Genomic DNA, 21125 nt, shown 5'->3' on the forward strand with positions numbered 1-21125 from the left:
ACCGGGCCTCTAGTATATATATAAAAGCCCAGCGACCGGAATGGCAGAACGACCAGAACCAGTGGCTATGACACGCACTGAGGCAGCCAACCAGCCTGATCTGGGCCCCGACTGTCCCCTAATAGGCCCTCAACACCCCGATCGGGGGCGGCCAGCTGCCAACTGCCTGTGGCACCTCCCCCGTACTGGCCCGCCTGTTGGGCCCCACCCATGTACAAATTCATCCATTGGGCCTCTGGTATATGCATAATCCACAGATACAGACAATGGTGTGGTGAAGGCCTGGGGTGGGGTGGGGACAGGCTAGAAGGGGTCAATAGGGAAAATATGGGGAATATGTAATATTTTCATACTTTCAACAATAAAGATTAAAAAAATAATAAAGAATTCTTTGCTTAAGAACTTCAAAACCAAAAATTAAACTTTCTGATTTTTCCTCATTTACTACTTAATATTTCAGAGACAGCAACCTTGAAGTTTAATACATGCCCTTGTCAAAGGTACACTTCAGAAATATAACTGATCACATTTTCATGACAATTGTGTCTTGGCTTTACACAAATTATGTGCTTATAAGAATTTAAATTATCAGATAAAGGTTATATGAGTTGTCCAGGTTACCAAGCTAGACATTGGCAAATCTATGCCTGGAATCTGGGCTCACTAATACCCATATAATGCCTTCTCCAATGTCCCTTAAAACAACTACTCTTACTAATGTTGGCAAACCCAAACTCCCCAATCTAATATTGATGGCCCTAACTTCAGTCTACCTTTCATAGCTCTCCTCATTTATCAAGAAAAAAGTTTAGATATTAAATAATGAGGTTGGTTACCCAATTCTTCTCACTTTTTAAAATCCAATATTTTTGGAGAACCTACATATAAACACAGTACCAGGCACTAGGGTAATAAAGAGAAGAGACATATCATTGGCATGTCCAAAGTATTGTGATCAGAATCAAAACCATGAGAGACATCCCTTCATATATCTACAAAAAGTATAGCCGTAAGATATGGGGAGGACATGAAGAGTATTCAGATCATAATGAAAGAAGTAAACAGATCAGCTGAATAAAATCAATTGGTACATAAAACAGAAGTAAATTATTGAACATTAACAAAGAGATAAAAAAATAGACTTGTCCTGGCAATGAGGAGTTATTAGAAAAGAATATAGTCAGTGTCCTGGTCAGAGGCCTTCTTAATCATTCAAGTAAAATGAAACAGCAGAGAAGTGATAACCTCAGAAGTTGCATGAAAGGTTGAAACCAAAATTATTTGGGGATGACATAATTGCATTCATACTTGCATTCAAGTATTTTTTAATGCAAGGAAAGAAAATAAAGAAATAAAAGAAACTAGTTGATATAGAAATGTTTTAGAGAATCAAATCCTTAGTATTAATGTTTATGCTTTAGTTCAATTTACATATCTGTTACATGCAAGACAATTTTGCCTATTAGGGTAAAAGATCAGCTTTATAATTCCAATTTAAACCATGTCAATAATTAATTTAAACTAATCATTTTAATGCGAATTTCACTATCAATAGTGAAACCTAAGGTATTAAGATTTATCACATTTAAGTTCAGATATTTAAGATTTACTTTAACATGTGTGAGAAGGTTTGTCAGAAAACTGAACTACTTGACAAATAGTGACTGTACTAACAGTTATTTAAACAGTTTAAAATTTTAACTGTTTTAAAAGAAAGAAAATATAATCAAAGTCCCCTTTTAAAATAAATGCTTAAGTTGACTACATTTTTCTAAAAAGTAAGATTTGTAAGTTGAACTTTGAGGAAGAATCAGGGTTTAAAATTTAACTTTAATAAAGTATAGATTAACTTAAAACCAAAGGAACTGCTCAATTTTTGTTGTTTAAAAAAAGCCACTTCAAGGACACCAAATCCTACATAAGTCTTACTCATCCTTCAATACTTAAGTTAAATTCTTCCTTTTCTATGAAGCCTTTCCTCTTTTTCATAGATGTACCTATCCTATCTGTCCTGTGCTAGGTAAAAGGAAATAAATCAGTATTATTCAAATAGCTAATTTATTTTATTTTATTCTAGTGGCATAACCCATAATGAAAAAACACTCCTGGCCAACATCATAAACGCTTTCAGAACATGGATCATGTCTCATACTACTTTGTATCTCTACGAATATCTCATACAAGGCAATCCTAATATACTAGTACACTACTTAATTTTAATAGCTAGAAATTTCTTTATAAATGCACTATTACCTCTGTTACATCCCAATGGTGTAAAAATTGCTCCAAGTCTGTAAGATAAAGCAGCACAGGGGAGAGCTGTGTCTGGATGACATGAGGAACTCCTCGAAGGCTCTGAAGCCAAGTCAACTCCTCTTTTGAAAACCCTAATTTGGGTACAAAGAAAGTCAAATTAAAAAAATATTTCACAAAGCAAGGGACATGGGTCATATTTTTTAAAAAACAGAGATACATGACATGTATCTTTAAGACAAAGTGTTCTTTAAGCTACCTTGTTGCCTCCAAATTTCTGCATTTCATATAATATTTTAAAAGATGAACAGCTGGCCCTAACCGGTTTGGCTCAGTGGATAGAGCGTCAGCCTGCGGACTGAAGGGTCCCAGGTTCGATTCCGGTCAAGGGCATGTACCTTGGTTGTGGGCACATCCCCAGTTGGGGGGTGTGCAGGAGGCAGCTGATTTATGTTTCTCTCTCATCGATGTTTCTAACTCTCTATCCTTCTCCCTTCCTCTCTGTAAAAAAAATCAATAAATTTTTTTCTTTTTAAAGATGAACAGCTGGTAACGGAGGCAGTAAAATTCATATAATTATGTACACAAATGTGTGCTCTGACCCAATCTATAATGTAGCAAGAAATAGGCTTTCCCCCTTATATAAAGGGCTTCATGACATTTACCTAAAAAAAGTAAAAGGCAACCTTTCCAAATAATGGTAGGTTTAAAAAAGCAAATGAATACAAGAATATATTCCATACATATACCAAACTCTGTATTCTCTTGTAATAGTCCATTCAAACTACTATCTGATTCTCTTACCACTGCTGTTACACTTGGCCTGACCTATCCAAAAATCCCTCCCGAGAAGAGAGCTCTCACGATGATCAGAATACCAACAATGTAGTCAGTCTGATCCTAGCTTTCTGCTTTGATGTTCCTATCACTATATTTTCATGAACACAGCCCAAAGCAGCAGCATCTGGTTTCATAACTACATCCCATTACTGGCTCATAATGAGCTTTCAAATACCATTAAACCTTTTGGCAGGTACTACTCCTAAAACATAAAGACCCCACCTCCATCTCAAATGTGTACATCCAAACTATCAAGTAAACATGTAGAAGTCTACATTTATCTTTTATATAAAACTAGAGGCCTGGTGCACAAAATTCATGCGGGGGGGGGGGGGGGGGGCCCCCGGATTACAAGAGGGCACAGGCCAGGCCGAGGGACCCCACCATTGCATAATCAGGGCCGGGGAGGGATGCGGGAGATTGGCCAGCCTGGGAGGGACTGCGGGAAGGCTCCAAGGCATGTCCAGCACATCTCGCTCAGTCCGGATCGGCTGGACTTCAGCAGCAAGCTAACCTACCAGTCGGAGCATCTACCTCCTGATGGTCAGTGCACGTCATAGCGACTGGTCGACCAGTTGACTGTCTGCCCCCTGGTGGTCAGTGCACATCAGAGCAAGCAGTTGAGCGGCCTTAGCATATCATTAGCATATTATGCTTTGATTGGTTGAACGGACGATCAGACATAGCATATTAGGCTTTTATTATATAGGATTTATAGTTTTTATTATAAAGGATGTATCTTGCAAGATTCAGCTCATTTCCAGAACCTATCAACTTCTCTTTGGATTCTGATAACATATTAATTATATGTCTCCTAATCACAAGTCTTCAAAAAATTCAAAGAATCTCATCATCACCCAAGTATAAAACTGAAATGCTGAACAAGTACAATCATTTAAACAATAGTAACACTCACACATCTAACTTAGGACATTTCCATATTCATTTTACCAATTTTACTTTGAGGGCAAATGGAATGTAGAAAACGGCTAATCAGAATCTGATGTTCTTCCTATCAAGTTGAACATTTTGAACATGTTTAAAATAGATATTCTGTTCATCAATTTTTAAAACTATGCAATGGGGTTTTCTCTGGCTATCTGAATAAGAGTCATGTATGTCCAATTCACTGTAAAGATAAGAATAATGTTGAAAAAATAAAGTTGAGAAATAAGACTAAGAAGAACGTGAAAAAACAATCATGACATTCTACTTCCCAAGATTTTGGTACTTGTAGTATGAGATGCAAAGATGAATCGTGCATCTTCCTGCCTCAAGAGCCTGACAATGTAGGGTACAAATATTCCTTCAAAGATTTCCTTTATTAATCAATAAAATTCATTCTAAGAGACATTTTATTTATCATCCTCAAAACTTAGAACCAAACATATTCTAAACAGTAAATTTTAGAATAATCTTCATACTAGGTATTTTTCTTTCCTTTACTTGGTAGGTGAATGTAGTTACCTGTAAGTGTTGAAAATAAGAAGCTGAAATAATCCACATCACTCATCAAACAGTCTTTAACTGAATATTTCCATCCAGAAAATGATGATCTACAATAAAAAATGAAAGAAATATTACCAGAAGTGACCAACTTGAAGACTCAAGAATAACACAGAATATAACCATTTTTTTCTTTTTAAAAACAAGTCTCATTTAATAGCTTAAACAAAACCTAGAGCATGTATTAATTTTATATATAAGAGCTCAACTACCATGATATGGAAACTTCAACTTTTAACATTTATATTTATGTAAAGTCTCATTAAAAAGCATAATTGGCCCACAGAGTATATGGTATAACTTAGAAAATTTCTACACATTTGAAAACCATACTCTAAGGAGCCAAGATTAAGTTGTGTTTTTTTCAGTAGTTTCAACTGCTATGTATTTACTACCTGATTTTTATAAAGTCTCACCTTGCTTACTTTAAACAAGCTCCAGATTCCTACCTAAGCCCAAGTATCTTAATTAGGCGAAGAATACTTACATTTAAAGCCACTCAAAGATAACTAACTATAAGCTCCCATACTTTGCAAAGCTGTAACTAGGTCTGCTTAATAGTGTAGCCAAAGTATTGGAAGAGGGCTCAAGGGAATATCTAAATGTAAAGCAGCTTCTCATTAAATGAGGATGATCTGGTTCCTGTTATGAGTTCAGTTTCCAGTGACTCCTTTAAAAATTCTCTTCAAGGTAAGGGTAAGAAGACAGCAAATGTCAACCAGAAATCTAGCAAAAGGCTGAGAATGGTCAGATCCAATAAGCTAAGACTACAAATTTTATCATAGATATCTGAATATATGTCAGACAAAATTAGGACTTTGTAACTCAACTAGAAGCACTTAATTTTTTTTACTGTTAACTGTATTTAACTCAGTGAAACTAGGAATCAATTGTGCCATCCAGTGGCTAAAAGGAGTACACATCCATTTAGGAATCTACTTTGGACAAATGACAATAGATCACACTCTCCTTAAGACTATGATGTCCATATATACTGTTCAAGCCAGAACATGTCTGAGAGTAAAGGGATGCTATTGCTGATTAAGCTGGAACAAAAGAAATAAACTGGAACTGCTCCTCCATGATCAGATCATATATTCACTCTACTTAAAACAAGCCAAATTTCTTAGTCCAAGAATCTCTCCTTTCTCTGAGAGATTTTTATCTAACATTTATGTTCCCCAATCCAGCTGCAAATAAACTAGGGGCAGAGAGGATCTGATTGAGCAAAGTCCAGTGGAACAACATGGTATAACGGTATGAGGGAAAAGTCAAACTCAAACTCTAAATGTGTGGGAGAAAAGGTAGGGGCAGCAACTCTAAGGTAACAGATAAATATCAGAAATGATTCAAGGAATATTTCAGGAAAATCCGTCTGGCAACAGTGTACAAAATAAAGGGATTGAGAAGCAAGACTATAATACTACAGGTAACAGATCATGAAAACGTTGGCTAGTTATAGCCACGGTCAAGGACTGAAGGGGGTGTTTTGAAGAAAAAAACAAAGATATGAAATCACCCCCAGTGTACGCTAAAAGAAACTAAGCATTATTGTTATTCTAAATCTAGGAAAAGTGATACATTGATAGTGATATTGGCCTAAAAAATTTTAAAAGTCTTAATTTTGGATTATTTTTTAAAAGATTCATTTGGGCACAATACACCTACAGAAAGAGAAGTGTACTAACAAATTGTGCAAATACTAAAAGGGAAACTTTAATTTGGTGACTTCTAACGACAATCAACTTTTAATTTAGTTATTATTAAGCCCTTTTATTATTATCTGTAAATTAACATATTTTCAACAGTCACCACAAATCTCCACAAAAAGGAAGACTTTTGAAAACATTCTTGACAAAAGTTAAACATAATTATGTTTGTAACAACAATATTCCTCCTAAAGAGAATAAATTTCAAAGGGAAGTGTTCAAAAGGTGATTTTAACTGAATGTTAAAACAGACCCTTCATTAGTTATATCAAAGGAACAGAGTGCCCTCTACTGGAAGTCAATAAACACAAAATAAATAAAAATACACTTAATTACACTTAAATAAAAATACACTTGCCCTGACCAGTTTGGCTCAGTGGATAGAGCGTCGGCCTGCAGACTGAAGGGTCCCAGGTTCGATTCCGGTCAAGGGCATGTACCTTGGTTGCGGGCACGTCCCCAGTGGGGGGTGTGCAGGAGGCAGCTGATCGGTGTTTCTCTCTCATCGATGTTTCTAACTCTCTATCCCTCTCCCTTCCTCTCTGTAAAAAATCAATAAAATATATTTTTTAAAAATACACTTAATTTTTTTAAAAGCCTAGCATTAAATAATTGCTTACACTAGGCTAAGAGTAGGGTTTTTTAAATTTCTAACAAAAAAAACCACAAGAAACTAATAAATGTTTAAAATACTTAAAAATAAGACCAAATCTCTCTCTAATGCAGATGTACACAGAAGAAATAAACCTTGAATATTCACATATAAACAACATGTTGCAAATAGCTCTCTTCTGCTAAAAGGAAACATTATCATCAGTTATACAGCAAACTCTGGAGAACTGGATTCAAATATATGTCCTAAACTGGTACGAAAAGCCTGGCAAAGAAAGGTAGTCTACCAAACAGTGAGATACTCCTGTTCAACTGGAATAGGGGATCTGTACAAAAAGCCACAAGGAAACTAGTCTTTAAACTTTACAGCTATGGCCTAAATTTCAATTTCTGCCTAAAACCATATCAGACCCTGACCATGAGCCACAAGCAGAAATAAATATTTCTGAGTCCTAAAATACTATGTCTGATGATACCAACATGAGGTGGTTAAGGCTTCTTTGAACACACGCGATATGAAACATTAGTTATAAAACTTTCATAATAAAATGTTAATGCCACTGTGGAAAATAGCATGGCAGTTTCTTGAAAAATTAAACAATTACCATATGATTCAGCAATACACTTCTGGGTATATAGCCAATAGAATTAAAAGGACTAAAACAGATATCTACACACCAATGTTTATAGCAGCATTATTCACAATAGCCAAAAGGTAGAAACAACCAATGTCCAACAACAGATGAAGAGATAAACAAAATGTAGTGTATAAGCACAAAGGAGTATCATTAAGCCTTAAAAAGGAAGGAAATTCTGACACATGCTACCACATGGATAAACCTTGAAGAGTTATGCTGAGTGAAATATGCAAGACACAAAAGGACAAATATTGTATGATTCCTTACATAAGGTAACCAGAATAATCAAAATCATCAAGATAGAATAGTGGTTACCAGTGGTGGGGAGAGGGCAGGGTGGAGGAGTTATATAATGGACACAGAGTTTTAGTTTAGGTTAATGAAAAAAATCTGGAGACAGATAGTGGTCCTGGTTACACAACAATCTAAATGTACTTAATGCCACTGTTAAGTTGTTTGTCTTTTAATATATTTTTATTGATTTCAGAGAGGAAGAGAGAAGGAGAGAGAGATAGAAACATCAGTGATGAGAGAAAATCATTGACCGGCTGCCTCCTGCATGCCCCCTACTGGAGATCAAGCCCACAACCCAGGCATGTGCCCTGGAAATCGAGCCATGACCTCCTGGTTCATAGGTCGACACTCAACCACTGAGTAACACCAGCTGAGTGCCACTGTAAACCCTTACTATATGGTTTTGATCATTTCAACCCTTATTCCAATCTAGCTATAGAAATCACTAAACAACTTGAAACAGTCTTACTCTAATGAACTTTACCTAAAAATAACAATGTAGTTTTAATTGCTGCATTAAGAGCAGATGAAGGTAGCAATGTTTAGAGGAAAAAGATTATACATTTAAAATACAGCTCACTTGAGCATGTTACCTCATGTGCAGTATCCCGATAAGCATGGCAGCCAAACTTGAACTGAGTCTTCCCATAATACAGCAACGACTTAACTGAGAAAGCAAATCAGCAGGTAGACTGGGTAGAAAATATATAAGCTGGACCAAACACTGCTGAGACTCTGCTGGGAGAACCACCACAGTGCCTTCTTGTGGATCTAGTGGGACAGATGGACACATTAAATTCAACTATAAAGATGTACAAAGCAGAGATTAAATTAATAAAGAAGATTGATTATTTTTACTTATGCTGAATTTCAACATATCAATTACATGAAAAAGTTTCATCATAAAACATGATTGCTCAAGCTATTTTCTAAAGTAAAACATTGAACATAACCATTATTCATTTAAAGATACATTTGTTTAACACTGCAATAATTTCATTACATCCAAGTTTGTCTTGTTTGAATTAAGAACTTTCATGGGAGTAAAGGGACTGGATACAAAGCAAAAGAGTAAAAAACAAGCACTTTTGCTAAACAGTGACAATTACAGTATAAACCTAACCTAAAGCAAAAGACCTATTTGTGTGTGCATATACACGTACACACATACACACACACACACTCCTACATATAAGCAGTACTGAAAACAGATTTTAAAATATACCCACAAAAGGTGGAAACCAAATGTCCTTCACTTAATGAATGGATAAATATAAGTGGTATACCCATTAAATGCAATACTACTTAGCAATAAAGAAATAAAATACTGAAATATGCTTCTTCAACATGAATGAATCCTAAAAACACTCTAAGAAGCCAGACTCACAAAAGGCCCCATATTGCATAATTCCATTTATCAGAAATGTCCAGAACAGGCAAATCCAGAGACAGAAATACAGATTAGTGTTTGCCAGGAGCTGGGAAAAACGAGAATGGGAAGGGTCTACCAATGGGTACTTTCTTTTGGAGGTGATAAAAATATTCTAGAATTAGATAGCGATGATGTTTGCACAACCTTGGGAATATATTTTTTAAAAATTTCTGAACCGTACATTATAAAATGGCAAATTTTATGGTATGTGAATTACATCTCAAGAACAAATGTAAATTATATATGTATATATCCCAGAATGCTTTTAATTGATATTTTGCCTAAAATATGAAATAGTTCTAGGGATCAATAAGGCGTATTAACATATGAAGTCATACAAGATATCCATTATGATTAAATAAGAGATTTCCCACCAAAGCTTCAAAGGAATTTAAACTACTTGACAGTTTTAAATTTGTGAATAGCAGGTGGTTTAAAACAATTTAAGAATGCAAGAAGCACCTATAACCATTAACCTTCTAAAACTATTCTAATAAAGAATACTTAGTGTTAAAAATTAGCCCTAGCCGGCTTGGCTCAGTGGATAGAGCGTCAGCCTGCGGACTGAAGGGTCCCGGGTTCGATTCTGGCCAAGGGCACATGCCTGGGTTGCGGCTCCATCCCCAGTGGGGGGTGTTACGGGAGGCAGCTCATCAGTGATTCTCTCTCATCATTGATATTTCTATCTCTCTCTCCTTCTCTCTTCCTCTCTGAAATCAATAAAGAAATATATATTTTTTTTAAAAAAGGAAAATTAATTTACTATGTGATGGTTGATTTTGTTTGGGTAATTTAATCATGGCACAAGTAACCTACAATAATTTAAAGGAAAGGCAAACCTAAAGAGGTTCCCTTAGAAACTTCTTTTCTAAATCACGATGTACCAATGATCACCTATACAGTTAAGCAAACTCTTACCATAGATTCGGAGAGCCGTAGCTTGTAAACTTTTTAGTAATTCTTTATTTGCTCGTGCTGCAGCAGTCTGGATGATATCAATAAGCTGTGTTGAGAGTTCGGGGTTTCGGGAGCCAAGATGAGCAAGTTGCAATGGTAAACCAGCCAGCCAACGGGATAACACTTTACTACGATATCTAAGAAAGGCCAAGGAAGAACAAAATAAAGTATAATTTGAAAGAAAAGGAACATAAATTTAAACAAAAAAAAAATTTCAATTTAAATACACCATAAAGTGACAAGTCATCTACAATAATACATTCACTCATTTAAACATTTGAGAGCCTATGAGATCACCAGCATCATTTACTTAGTGGCAGCATTTTCTAGGTTTTACCCACTAGGTTTGGAGCACTAAATTATCGACCCATGAACCAAGAGGCCATTGGTTTGATTCCTGGTCTGGGCTCATGCTTGGGTTGTGGGCTCAAACTTCAGTAGGGGGGTGTGCAGGAGAGAGAAGATCAATGATTCTCTCTTTTGATGCTTCTATCCCTCTCACCCTCTCCCTTCCTCTCCCTGAAATCAATAAAAACATTAACATGTAACTATTTATCCTAAGTAGTGTTAATTATTGCACTATATTAACTTACTGATGCAATGTAGGGTGCCCCTGCACTAAATGGCTTTGAACTTGTGTTATTTCAGTTCTTTAGTATACTTGCTAAAGCTCTAATGCAGTGGTTCTCAACCTTCTGGCCCTTTAAATACAGTTCCTCATGTTGTGACCCAACCATAAAATTATTTTCATTGCTACTCATAACTGTAATGTTGCTACTGTTATGAATCGTAATGTAAATATCTGATATGCAGGATGGTCTTAGGCGACCCCTGTGAAAGGGTGTTTCGACCGCCAAAGGGGTCGCGATCCACAGGTTGAGAAACGCTGCTCTAATGTCTCCATTAATCAGGTAACAGCAATCACTTTTGCTGACTCCAAAAAACTTAGTGATTTAAGCATGACTTCTGATATCACAGACCTGAATTTAAAATCTCAGCTACCTCTATTACCCATTAGTTAACTAACAACCACCCATTTATTTAACCTAAGCTTGTTTCCTTCTGTAAAATGAGAGGAACAGTATCTACCCTTCATAGTAGTACTATGAGAATTATTCAGAAAAATTATGGAAAGTGTTTGGCTTATAGTAAAGACTCAAATATATTCTAACAACTCCCTACACTTAACTAGGTATCCCAAATCTCTACCTTCCAGCCAACATCTCTTCCAGGCTGTCCCAAATAAACATCAAATTCACCATATCAAGAAATTAATTCCTTAGTTCCACTCTTCTATTGTCTGTCTCAACTGATAGCACCAAACTAAGCCAGAAACTCATCTCTATTGCCCTCATTCTTTTTTTTTACACTTTTATTGATTTCAGAGAGAAAGAGAGAGAGGGAGAGAGATAGAAACATCAATGATGAGAGAGAATCATTGATTGGCTGCCTCCTGCACGTCCCACACTGGGGATCAAGCCCACAACCTGGGCATGTGCCCTGACCGGGTAATTGAACTATGACCTCCTGGTTCATAGGTTGATGCTCAACCAACTGAGCCATGCTGACCAGGGCTCAATCTCCATAATTTTTATGAGAAGCAAAGAAAGGCTGAGGCTGCTGTAGGTTGTTCCAACTATCCTTTAGTTATAAGCAGACATACTCAAAGAGGCTTTTATCTGCTCAGTTATGTGTATAAAGATTACTGGCACTATTCTATATGCTTCTTCATAAAATTATATATCATTTCTTAAACATAACCATCTAGAATTTAATCACCCTATCATCTTATTTAAATAAACTACAAAATAACTCAGTGTAAAAAAGAAAGGCAAAGTAAATGAAACTTTACCTGAATCTGTAAGATCTCAGTTCTTCCTTTTGATAGATTTTACTGAAAAACTTCAGTAACAAAGTGCGAACTGGAAGGATAAGGCCTCTCTGCTGATACAATGTATAAACTGCCTTGATGAGAGACTCTGTAGCCTCTAAAAACATAGAAAAAAACAACTACTTATGAATCAAAAATATTTGGTCATCAGCCCCCAAATTCCTTTAAAAGCACAGAGGATAGTTTTCTTTATTCCTATAACAAAGCAGATCTTAGCCACAAACTGATGACTATCATTGAAGTCCTATAGCAATGGCCTAATATAAAAGTCAAACCTACCAGAAATTACAGTATAAACTTTCCTAAGGGAAACAAACCTAAGTAGAGATAACAAAAGCAGGATATTAGAAAGGTGACTAAGATGAAAACCAAGTGGGAAAGCTTTTTGAATGAGAAAATTAGTAAGTCACACTAAAAACTGACAAAGTAATGTAACTTCAAGCTAGAAGAAATGTAGAGAAAGGCAGGATTCATTCTATAAGAAAAAAAGGAAAAAGCTCTCAAATTCTAATCCAACTACATCAGAAGAGAGTATTTCTTTATTAGGCTCGATGGCATTTCCTCTTAATAATATCTACCTCCTTTTACACCAATTCTGTAATCTATTAGAAATAGTATCAATTTGCTTCAGGAAGGGACCTATCCATTAAGAAAGGGATGCCCTGGGCCATAAACAATTTCAGTATTTAAGTAGATAATCCTTTGCCAGCTACCTTTTATAGCTTGAATGCAATTAACTTGACTACATGGAATGTTTAAAAGTTATCAATTCAAATAGCATGCATAAGAGCTCCTCTCACATAAAGATAAAGCAGCATCACCTACCTCTGTTTGGTTGTATCTGCATTAACCTCCAGGATACCCCAAGCAACCTGTTCAGCTGCTTACTATTTAGCCTAGAGCCATCTTCAAGGGTCTCTGTCACAAATTTTCTTATCATTTCTATCCAATAGGAATCCTTCTGCAAAGTTGAGGCATTTGCCAGAGAGACCATGATATCAGATAGTGTTAAATTCAGTAAGAGATGGTCTACATTATTGGAGAGAATCGTGCAATGCTTGATGCTAAAAACAAAGACACATCAATTAAGTTTGGTGTCTACCATGCCTACACTTCACTTACAATCCTTAAATAATCTATCAATGAGTCAAAGAAAACTATTTTTTTCCAATAGCACTCTTTCTTCAGGCTACTGTTACTGATAACATATTAATATTAGTTTCATTACCAGTTTCCTCATGTATAAATGAGAGAACTACATGACCTTTAAAATACTCTCTTGCTTAGAGATAATTACATAGTGTCTCCCCCAAATAAAGCATCCACCTCAGCAAATTTTATTAAATTCATATTTATATCATTTTCTATTTGACCCCAGATAGCACAAAACATTCACTTTACAGATTTAAAAAATAAAAAACTTGAAGTTCATAGACTTAAAGTGACTTATTCAAGATCAGCCGAACTACTGCTACTTTTATTTCTCTCTCTCTCTCTCTCTCTCTCTCTCCCTCTCTCTCACACACACACACACACACACACACACAAATATATGTATAGGGCTAATATGTAAAGTGCCCCCTCAGGAGTTCGACCGGGAGTTCGATCGCTTGCTATGACATGCGCTGACCACCAGGGGGCGGTGCAGAAGGAAGGCCACCACACCCCACCCCGCCATGGCCCTGATTGCCGGCCAGGCCTAGAGACCCTACCCGTGCACCGGGCCTCTAGTTTAGATATAAACACCTCACAGTGTAGAAAGTTCAAGTTTAAGGCTAATTATTTTCTCATCATTTCAGATGAAGCAACTGTTCAAGTCTGTACAGTGGTAAAGAATCACAATACCTTTTATTCGTTTCTTTCTTTCTGTGCTTGGTTATTTCTTTTAAGGCATATGGAAAATGACTCATAAAATGGTGTTTGAAATCTGTAAGATAATTCTTTCGAAGCCAAGACTCCTATTAAAATGAGCAAAGATTAGAAAACCTACTAAAAACAGTAATTATAAATAACCAATAAAACTGTAAACAGAAATTTGACAACCTGTCAATATTCAACTATAAATTAACCATTAAAATACACCTTCTGGCCCAGCTGGTGTGGCTCAGTGTTGAGTATCAACCTATAAACCAGGAGGTTATGGTTTGATTCCTGGTCAGGGCACCATGCCCAGCTTGTGGGTTCAATCTCTAGTAGGGGGCTTGCAGGAGGCAGCCAATCAATGATAACTCTCTATCCCTCTCCCTTCCTCTCTGTAAAAAATCAATAAAATATATTAAAAAAAAAAAATACAGCTTCTGTTCATGATATACGTAAATAAATTTAAAAATCAGAATAAACTGTTAGAGCATCCAGTTTTCACCCACAGATCTTTAGGTGCTTAATAATTATTTTTACTTGAATTTTATCTACTGTTTAAGAGGAGAAGGGAAAGATTAAAGATTGAAGAAAACCCTGAACTTGAACCACTAATGCAATATTTATAAAATACACAACAGTCTTCTACCTAGTGTTTTATTTATAACATAACACTATTTCCCATCAATTTCATTATTTCCCATTAAAGGTAGTCAACACTAATTCTTCAGCAGTATTTGTGAATGTACCATTCATTCTCTCCTATCTGAAACACTGTCTTATTCCAGATTACAACACCTTTTCCCTCCTACCCAGAGGACCAACCACTCCGTTTTGCCAGACTGAGGGGTTTCTTGGGATGTGGGACTTGAGGTGCTAAAATAGCTGGTCACCATATAGCTCCTTAGTGTCCTTCACTGGATTGTTCTCTTTTTCCTGACCTATAAATGTAGTCCCAACATCTCCTCTTGGACTTCTAATAGGCATCTTAAATTTAACATGAATAAACTGAACTCTTCGCCCGTTCCCCAGCGGCCACACTATCATTTGGCTACGCATTATCCTTACTCCTCTTTTCGTTCTGCTGGCTTTACCAGAACCTAGCTGTTTCTCATCATTTCAACCACTAGATACCATTCTACTCGAAGCACTTTATCTCCCACCTAGTTTACAATAGCCTTCTAACTGCTCTCCCTGCTTTTCCTGTTGCCCCACATGTTAGTTCTCCACAAAGCAGCCAGGGCGACCTTATAAAACATAAAAATTCAGACTGTGTCACTCCCTTACTCAAAACCCTCCAATGTCTTTTCACCACCCTCAGGTTAAAATCCAAACTCCTCACCATGGACCGCATGGTCTCACGTGATCTGGCCACTGTCACTATTTCTCCCTCATCTTCTACCATTCTCCCAGTACCTTACGTACACGGCCCTTCCTCCCATTCCTCGTCAACTTGTTCTCACTTCAGGCCTTTGCCCTTGCTGTTCCGTATGCTTAGAAGGCTCTTCCCACAGATCTTCACCAGACTTGCTCCTTCACTTCATTCAGTGGCACTTCCTGACTCCCTATTTTAAACAGCTCCCCCCCCCACTCTGTTCCAGCACCTATTCGCTCCCCTGCTTTACTTTCTTTTCCTAGTACTGCCATCATATATTTGTTTACCATCTATCAACCCAACCAGAAGGTAAGTACTGTGGAGGCAAGCACTTTGTCAGTCATGTTTATCTCTGTACTCCGAGCCTAGACTAGCACCTAGCTCACTGTAGAGCAGTGCTATTCAACAGACCTTTCTGCAATGATGGAACTATTCCTCATGTGTTGCCCAAAATAGTAGCCACTAGCCACATGTAACTACTGAACACTTGAAATATAGGCAGTGTGACTGAGGGCCTGAATTTTAACTAATTTAAACAGCCACATTTATAGATACTCAATAAATCTCTGATAAATTATTACACCTGATTGTTCTTCACAAATTCTAACCCTTGTGGGAAAAAGACTATAATAGCAATGAGACCTAGAGACAAAAAGTAGCAAGCATTAAAATACAAAATTAAGACACAATGAAATTTCTATAGTGTGTAATTATAATACTGACTCTGAGACTTGGAATTCACTTAGGTTAATTTCACTCACACTACACCTGCAAGTACAGCTTACCTACAATAAAGGTAACGTTTAGAGATGTTTTCTGACCTTACATCCTTTATCAAGATAAAATAGTATACACTCAGCAAGTTCATGTGTAGCTTCTTCTCTAAAACATAAGTAGTACAAAAATAACCCAGGGACGTTATAAGATCTTTAGTGTGATCCATTTCTACTAAACTAACTTGGCAATGTGGCACAAACCAGAAAAGACTACTTAATCAGCAATTTTTTATCCCTAGAAGTGGCCACCAGGTACTAGAATGTTCCTACATAATCAATCTGCCATAAGCAATAAATTGTAACCCCACTGTGAATTATAACTAATGAAAATAAGTATAATAAAACTTATGCATTTCACTTAAAAAAAATTTAATATTCAGGTAACGCTCTCACAAAGCTCTATTAATTTGTTGTTTGGAGCAAAAGTAAGAAAAGAGATTACAATTAAACCCTAAGAATTTTTTGGAAAATGTGTAATTCTCCTTGCCAGGTGGCTCGGTTGTTTGGAGCATCACCAACCCCGTACACCAAAAGGTTTCAGGTTCAGTTCCCTATCAGGGTGCGTATGTTAGGCATCCGATGTTTTTCTCTTTCTCTCTCTCCCTCCCCCCTCCTCTCTAAAATCAATAAACATATCCTCAGGCAAGGATTTAAAAAGAAAAGAAAATGCATAACCAATCAGTGGTAATATGCTAGTATCTAATCTGCCCATTTATGATAAAAGGTATTACTAAGAAAACAAAGAACCCGTTAGTTCTCACCAATTTGTGGTTTTCATCATGTTGCTTAGAAAGTTTCCACAGAAGGGAAATAATATTAAGAACTTGCTGCATAACCTGCAGTGGTTCTCGTTCTACACCATTTCCAACCGAAGTAGCTAGCTGTGGAGGAACAGCTTCAATCCAGCACTCGATCAGCAATGGAATTATTATCTCAATAAATCCTTTCAAGTTTTCAGAAGATGACAAGCCTTCATCCACACTGCCTAGTCCTCCAATCAGGTTCCTAATAAAGAAGGATAAGAATGAAAAATATTTAATGATTAAAAATTATTCCTTGCTTAATGTAAATCTTAAATATAAAGTACCAGTAAAATAAAGAACCATGATATTGATCAATTATATTGATCAAGACTAGTAAGAAAAATAAAATTCTAAGATGACAAAGCCAAGAGGCTATCAAGCTTTACTTCTCATTAGGCTTTGCTAAAAATGAATAAATTAATACTTTCAAATGACGCCTCCCATGAGTAAATAAACCAAATCATGAATAACTATTATGAAAACTATGAAAGACAATTGCATGTCTTCCCACCATTAGCCATCAATTGTCAGCAGTTATAATTCAATATAGGAAAACTGAGTGTGGACATAACTGAAATCCTTACCGTAGCCTGAACTGTGAACTGACATTTGGCTGTGAACCCCCATTTTCATAAACCTGGATGTGTTGCTGGTCGTTGGCATGTTCCTTCCAGTTGATAAAAATGGAGTTGCTAGTGGCATGGGGATTTTCTTTTTGTTCCTGAAGTCCTTCACTTTCTCTCAACCTACTGGATCCATCTGCCAAGGCCTGAAGGAATTTACTGAGTCTCACTAAGACTTTCAGCCTCCACTGCTGAGAAGTGAGTCTCCGATTAGGGTTTACAGAAAGTATCCAGGACTGGGATCTGTCTCTATTTACCAATCCTTTGGACAGCTGCTGATGAGAAATAAGTTCTACAAAATTCTTAAGCAATATACTGCTACGGCCAGTAATTAGAGCTGGGTACTCTTCCAGCAGAATGTCCAAAACTTTTAAAGAGTCCTCCTGAATTCCTTCAGTAATGTGAGTCATGGCACTAGAGAGATGGGCACTTACCAAAGGAAAAAATGGAGAAATTTGTTCAGCTCGTATTTTGGGGGCCAGGAATTGAAGAAGTTGAACTGCTGCTAATCGTACATTAGCATCTTTATCTGTAAACACAGCAGTAACTTCACTTAATATGTTTGAAAGGTGTGCATCAATTATAAATGGGTACTGAGATAAAAGGTCTTTAAGTCCAAGAAGAGCACTTTGTTTAACCCCAGCATTATAGTGATGCATCTGTGATAGCAAATCCTATAAAAAAATAAAAAAACACAGGTTTTAGGTATACACACACACACATATATGCATTATATTATTTTCAAATAAACATGCTATCTAAAAATATACTGATAAACTGACACTTCTTGGGGAAACTGCCTCACTAAGTATTTCTAAATAACACTTAGCTTTTATTAAGATCAGAAACACAGTTTTATCTTTAAACTAGTTCTACCCTAATAAAAATATTACATAATTTTTGGTTAGAATTTTCTTTTTGAAAATAACCTGCATGCAGACTTAGGCAGACTATCATCACCACCATTTAAAGACCTACTATGTACTGAACTTATGCTGGGTGCATTCTCATACTCTTAATTTAACAGGCCCTTTCTATTTTAAGTGGTTTTTCAGAGTGTATATGTATTTTATTCATATTATAACATCTGAAAATTTTCTCTATGGAATAATTTACATAATCTGTGAAAAAACATGACTTTGAATACCTTTTTGATATTATTTAACCTTTGGAGCTTAAAAGCAAAACTAGAAAACACATATCATCTCAAAGACTTGTTCACAAATATTCATAAAAGCATTATTCGTAACAGTCAAAAAGTGGGATCAAATGTCTATCAACGTTAGGAAAATGTAATATAACCATGCATTGGGATATTATTTGACAACACAAAAGAATTAAGTACTGCTCTGATATGCTATAATAAGAATGAATCTTATAAATATGCTAATTAAAAGACCAATTACGAAAGACCTGGTATTGTATGATTCCATTTCTTTAAAATGCCCAGAAGAAGCAAATCTATGCAAATAGAAAGTGGATAGGTGGATGCCTAGGGCTAGAGGGAAGTAACAGGAATGACTTTATAAGAGTATGTATAGCATTTCTTTCTGAAGTGATAAAAAATGTTTTAAAATTAGATTATCATTGAGAGCATAATTGTATTATTTTTTAAAACACTTAATTGTCATCCTGGCTGGTTTGGCTCAGTGGATAGAGTGCCAGCCTGCGGACTGAAGGGTCCCGAGTTCGATTCCAGTCAAAGGCGCATGCCCGGGTTGCGGGCTCAATCTCCAGTGGGGGGCGTGCAGGAGGCAACTGATCAATGATTCTCTCTCATCATTGATGTTTCCATCTCTCTCTCCCTCTCCCTTCCTCTCTGAAATCAATAAAAATATATAAAAAAAAAACAACAACAACACTGAATTGTCATTGTAAATGGGTGAATTTTATTATGTATAAATTACATTTCAATAAAGCTATTAAATGTTTAAGTAAAACTATTGCTCACACTTCAATTAACTTCACACATTTATTATGAACCTATAAGCTGTGTTATATGTGTTCAAAAAATGAGCAAGACAGATGCTTATCTCAATGTGCTATAAAAAATAGCTTGGAGAATAAAACCGCTTGAAAACCGAAACATCAAAAACTTGACATATCAAGAAAAAACACAAGGTATTTCCAGATGACAAATTAAATCATCAACTAAGTATACAAGGGAGAAATCGATCACTGCGGATTTAGTTGAGCAAGTCTTTCTGGGGGAGGTGGGAAAACTGCAGTGGCAATATCAGACCAGGGTAACAGATGAACTCCAAACTTCAGCCATCAATAAGCCCTAAGAGTTAAGACAACTTCTCACAAAAACATAACTTTCTAGGTGATTTCAAAAAAAATCTAATTTTATGAAAATAATATTTATGATTTACCTTTATGTTAAGTTTTCTATTGTTTGTTGGAAGTATTCCATCCTCTTTGAGTTGCTCAGGCAGATGTATAGTCTTCGTTTTAAAGTTTGTAACAGTAGCATTTTCTAACTTGGGCTTCTTTTTACCAACTTTTAGTTTTACTTTTTGAAAATCATCTTGACGTTTTCTTTTTTTGGTCATTCTTGAGTGCTATAATGAAAAGAATTAATTAAAAAATGATGGATAAAGACAAAATAAACTATGAAAGAACAAAGGTATTTTTCAACATTTACATTATCATTTATACCAAAGATAATCAAGAATCAAGGCCAACAGTGAGTATACCAAAGGATCAAAATATTAAATGGAAAATACCTCTATGAAGTAGCAATAAAAAAAATTTTAATTTAGCCAGGAGACCTGTAAAGAGAAGCCATTAACAATAAGGCAACCGGCTTGCCCCTGATTTGTCAAGGTTTTTTTAGCCATGGAACCTTCTGTAAAGCAATGTGCTAAATAGAAACTTTTTGAAATTTTGTATGGGGATGTGGAGGGTGAGGGCTGAGAGAGTGGGCTGGAAAGCAGCACAGAGTTCCTATGATATCTTGTATCTACTCTGAACCTTAGCAAAACAAAGCCAAGTTTGGAAACAAAAGTTATTATTTAATGAAGCCTGTAATGGGAAAAGTTTCATGAACCTAAGTTGGGTCCTTGAAAAATGGCTAAGATACAGGTATGTAGCAAGGAGAGTTAATGAGCATTTCATGAGCAAAGAAAATGGTATAGATCAGGAGTAGGGGATAAGCCTGATATAGGCAAAAAAATGAAGATACCAGCATTTTGAACCCCAGGGAAAGTTCATACTAGATATAAACAGAAAATAGTATCCAAAAAACAGGATGAAAAAACAGTATAAAAGGAAATAAATAACAGAGGGATAAGGAACAAGCTCAATTAGGCCACTATTATAATAAATCAGACATGACCGTGTCATGCTGACTTCCCCCTCTTTACCACATTCTTTCAACTTATATCCAAACCTTACCACTTACACACAAAATCTTTCATCTGTGCTTCCTACCCCCATTTCCCCGGCACTTCTTCCACTCTTTAGCTCTAACCTAGACTATTCAAGAGTTTTCCCACAGGTTTTCTTGCTTGTCTCTAGTGTCTATTCCCTAATCCATTTCTAAACACATGTGACC

At 36.1% G+C, this 21125-nt stretch overlaps 1 protein-coding gene across 2 annotated transcripts in view; it reads right to left on the reverse strand.

Moving 5' to 3' along the window:
- The window catches only part of TEX10 (testis expressed 10), a 31767-nt gene extending 11631 nt beyond the window's left edge, over nt 1-20136 (reverse strand). The window contains exons 1-11 of one of the 2 annotated variants that reach the window (XM_014543228.1): nt 19942-20136; nt 18001-18240; nt 17528-17712; nt 16902-17145; nt 13978-14090; nt 12958-13196; nt 12094-12229; nt 10203-10378; nt 8446-8623; nt 4561-4649; nt 2254-2387 (exon numbers count right to left, since the gene is read on the reverse strand). In XM_014543228.1, coding sequence (XP_014398714.1) covers nt 2254-2387; nt 4561-4649; nt 8446-8623; nt 10203-10378; nt 12094-12229; nt 12958-13196; nt 13978-14090; nt 16902-17145; nt 17528-17712; nt 18001-18240; nt 19942-20121 — 1914 coding nt within the window. In that variant the 5' untranslated portion in view covers nt 20122-20136. Of the gene's footprint in view, nt 1-2253; nt 2388-4560; nt 4650-8445; nt 8624-10202; nt 10379-12093; nt 12230-12957; nt 13197-13977; nt 14091-16901; nt 17146-17527; nt 18241-19941 lie in introns of both variants that reach the window. The other variant, XM_005870656.2, reaches the window with a different exon arrangement.
- Between the last annotated feature and the right edge of the window lie 989 nt (nt 20137-21125).

This window comes from Myotis brandtii, unplaced genomic scaffold, assembly GCF_000412655.1.
Source record: "Myotis brandtii unplaced genomic scaffold, ASM41265v1 scaffold320, whole genome shotgun sequence".
NCBI classification, from domain to species: Eukaryota; Metazoa; Chordata; class Mammalia; order Chiroptera; family Vespertilionidae; genus Myotis; species Myotis brandtii.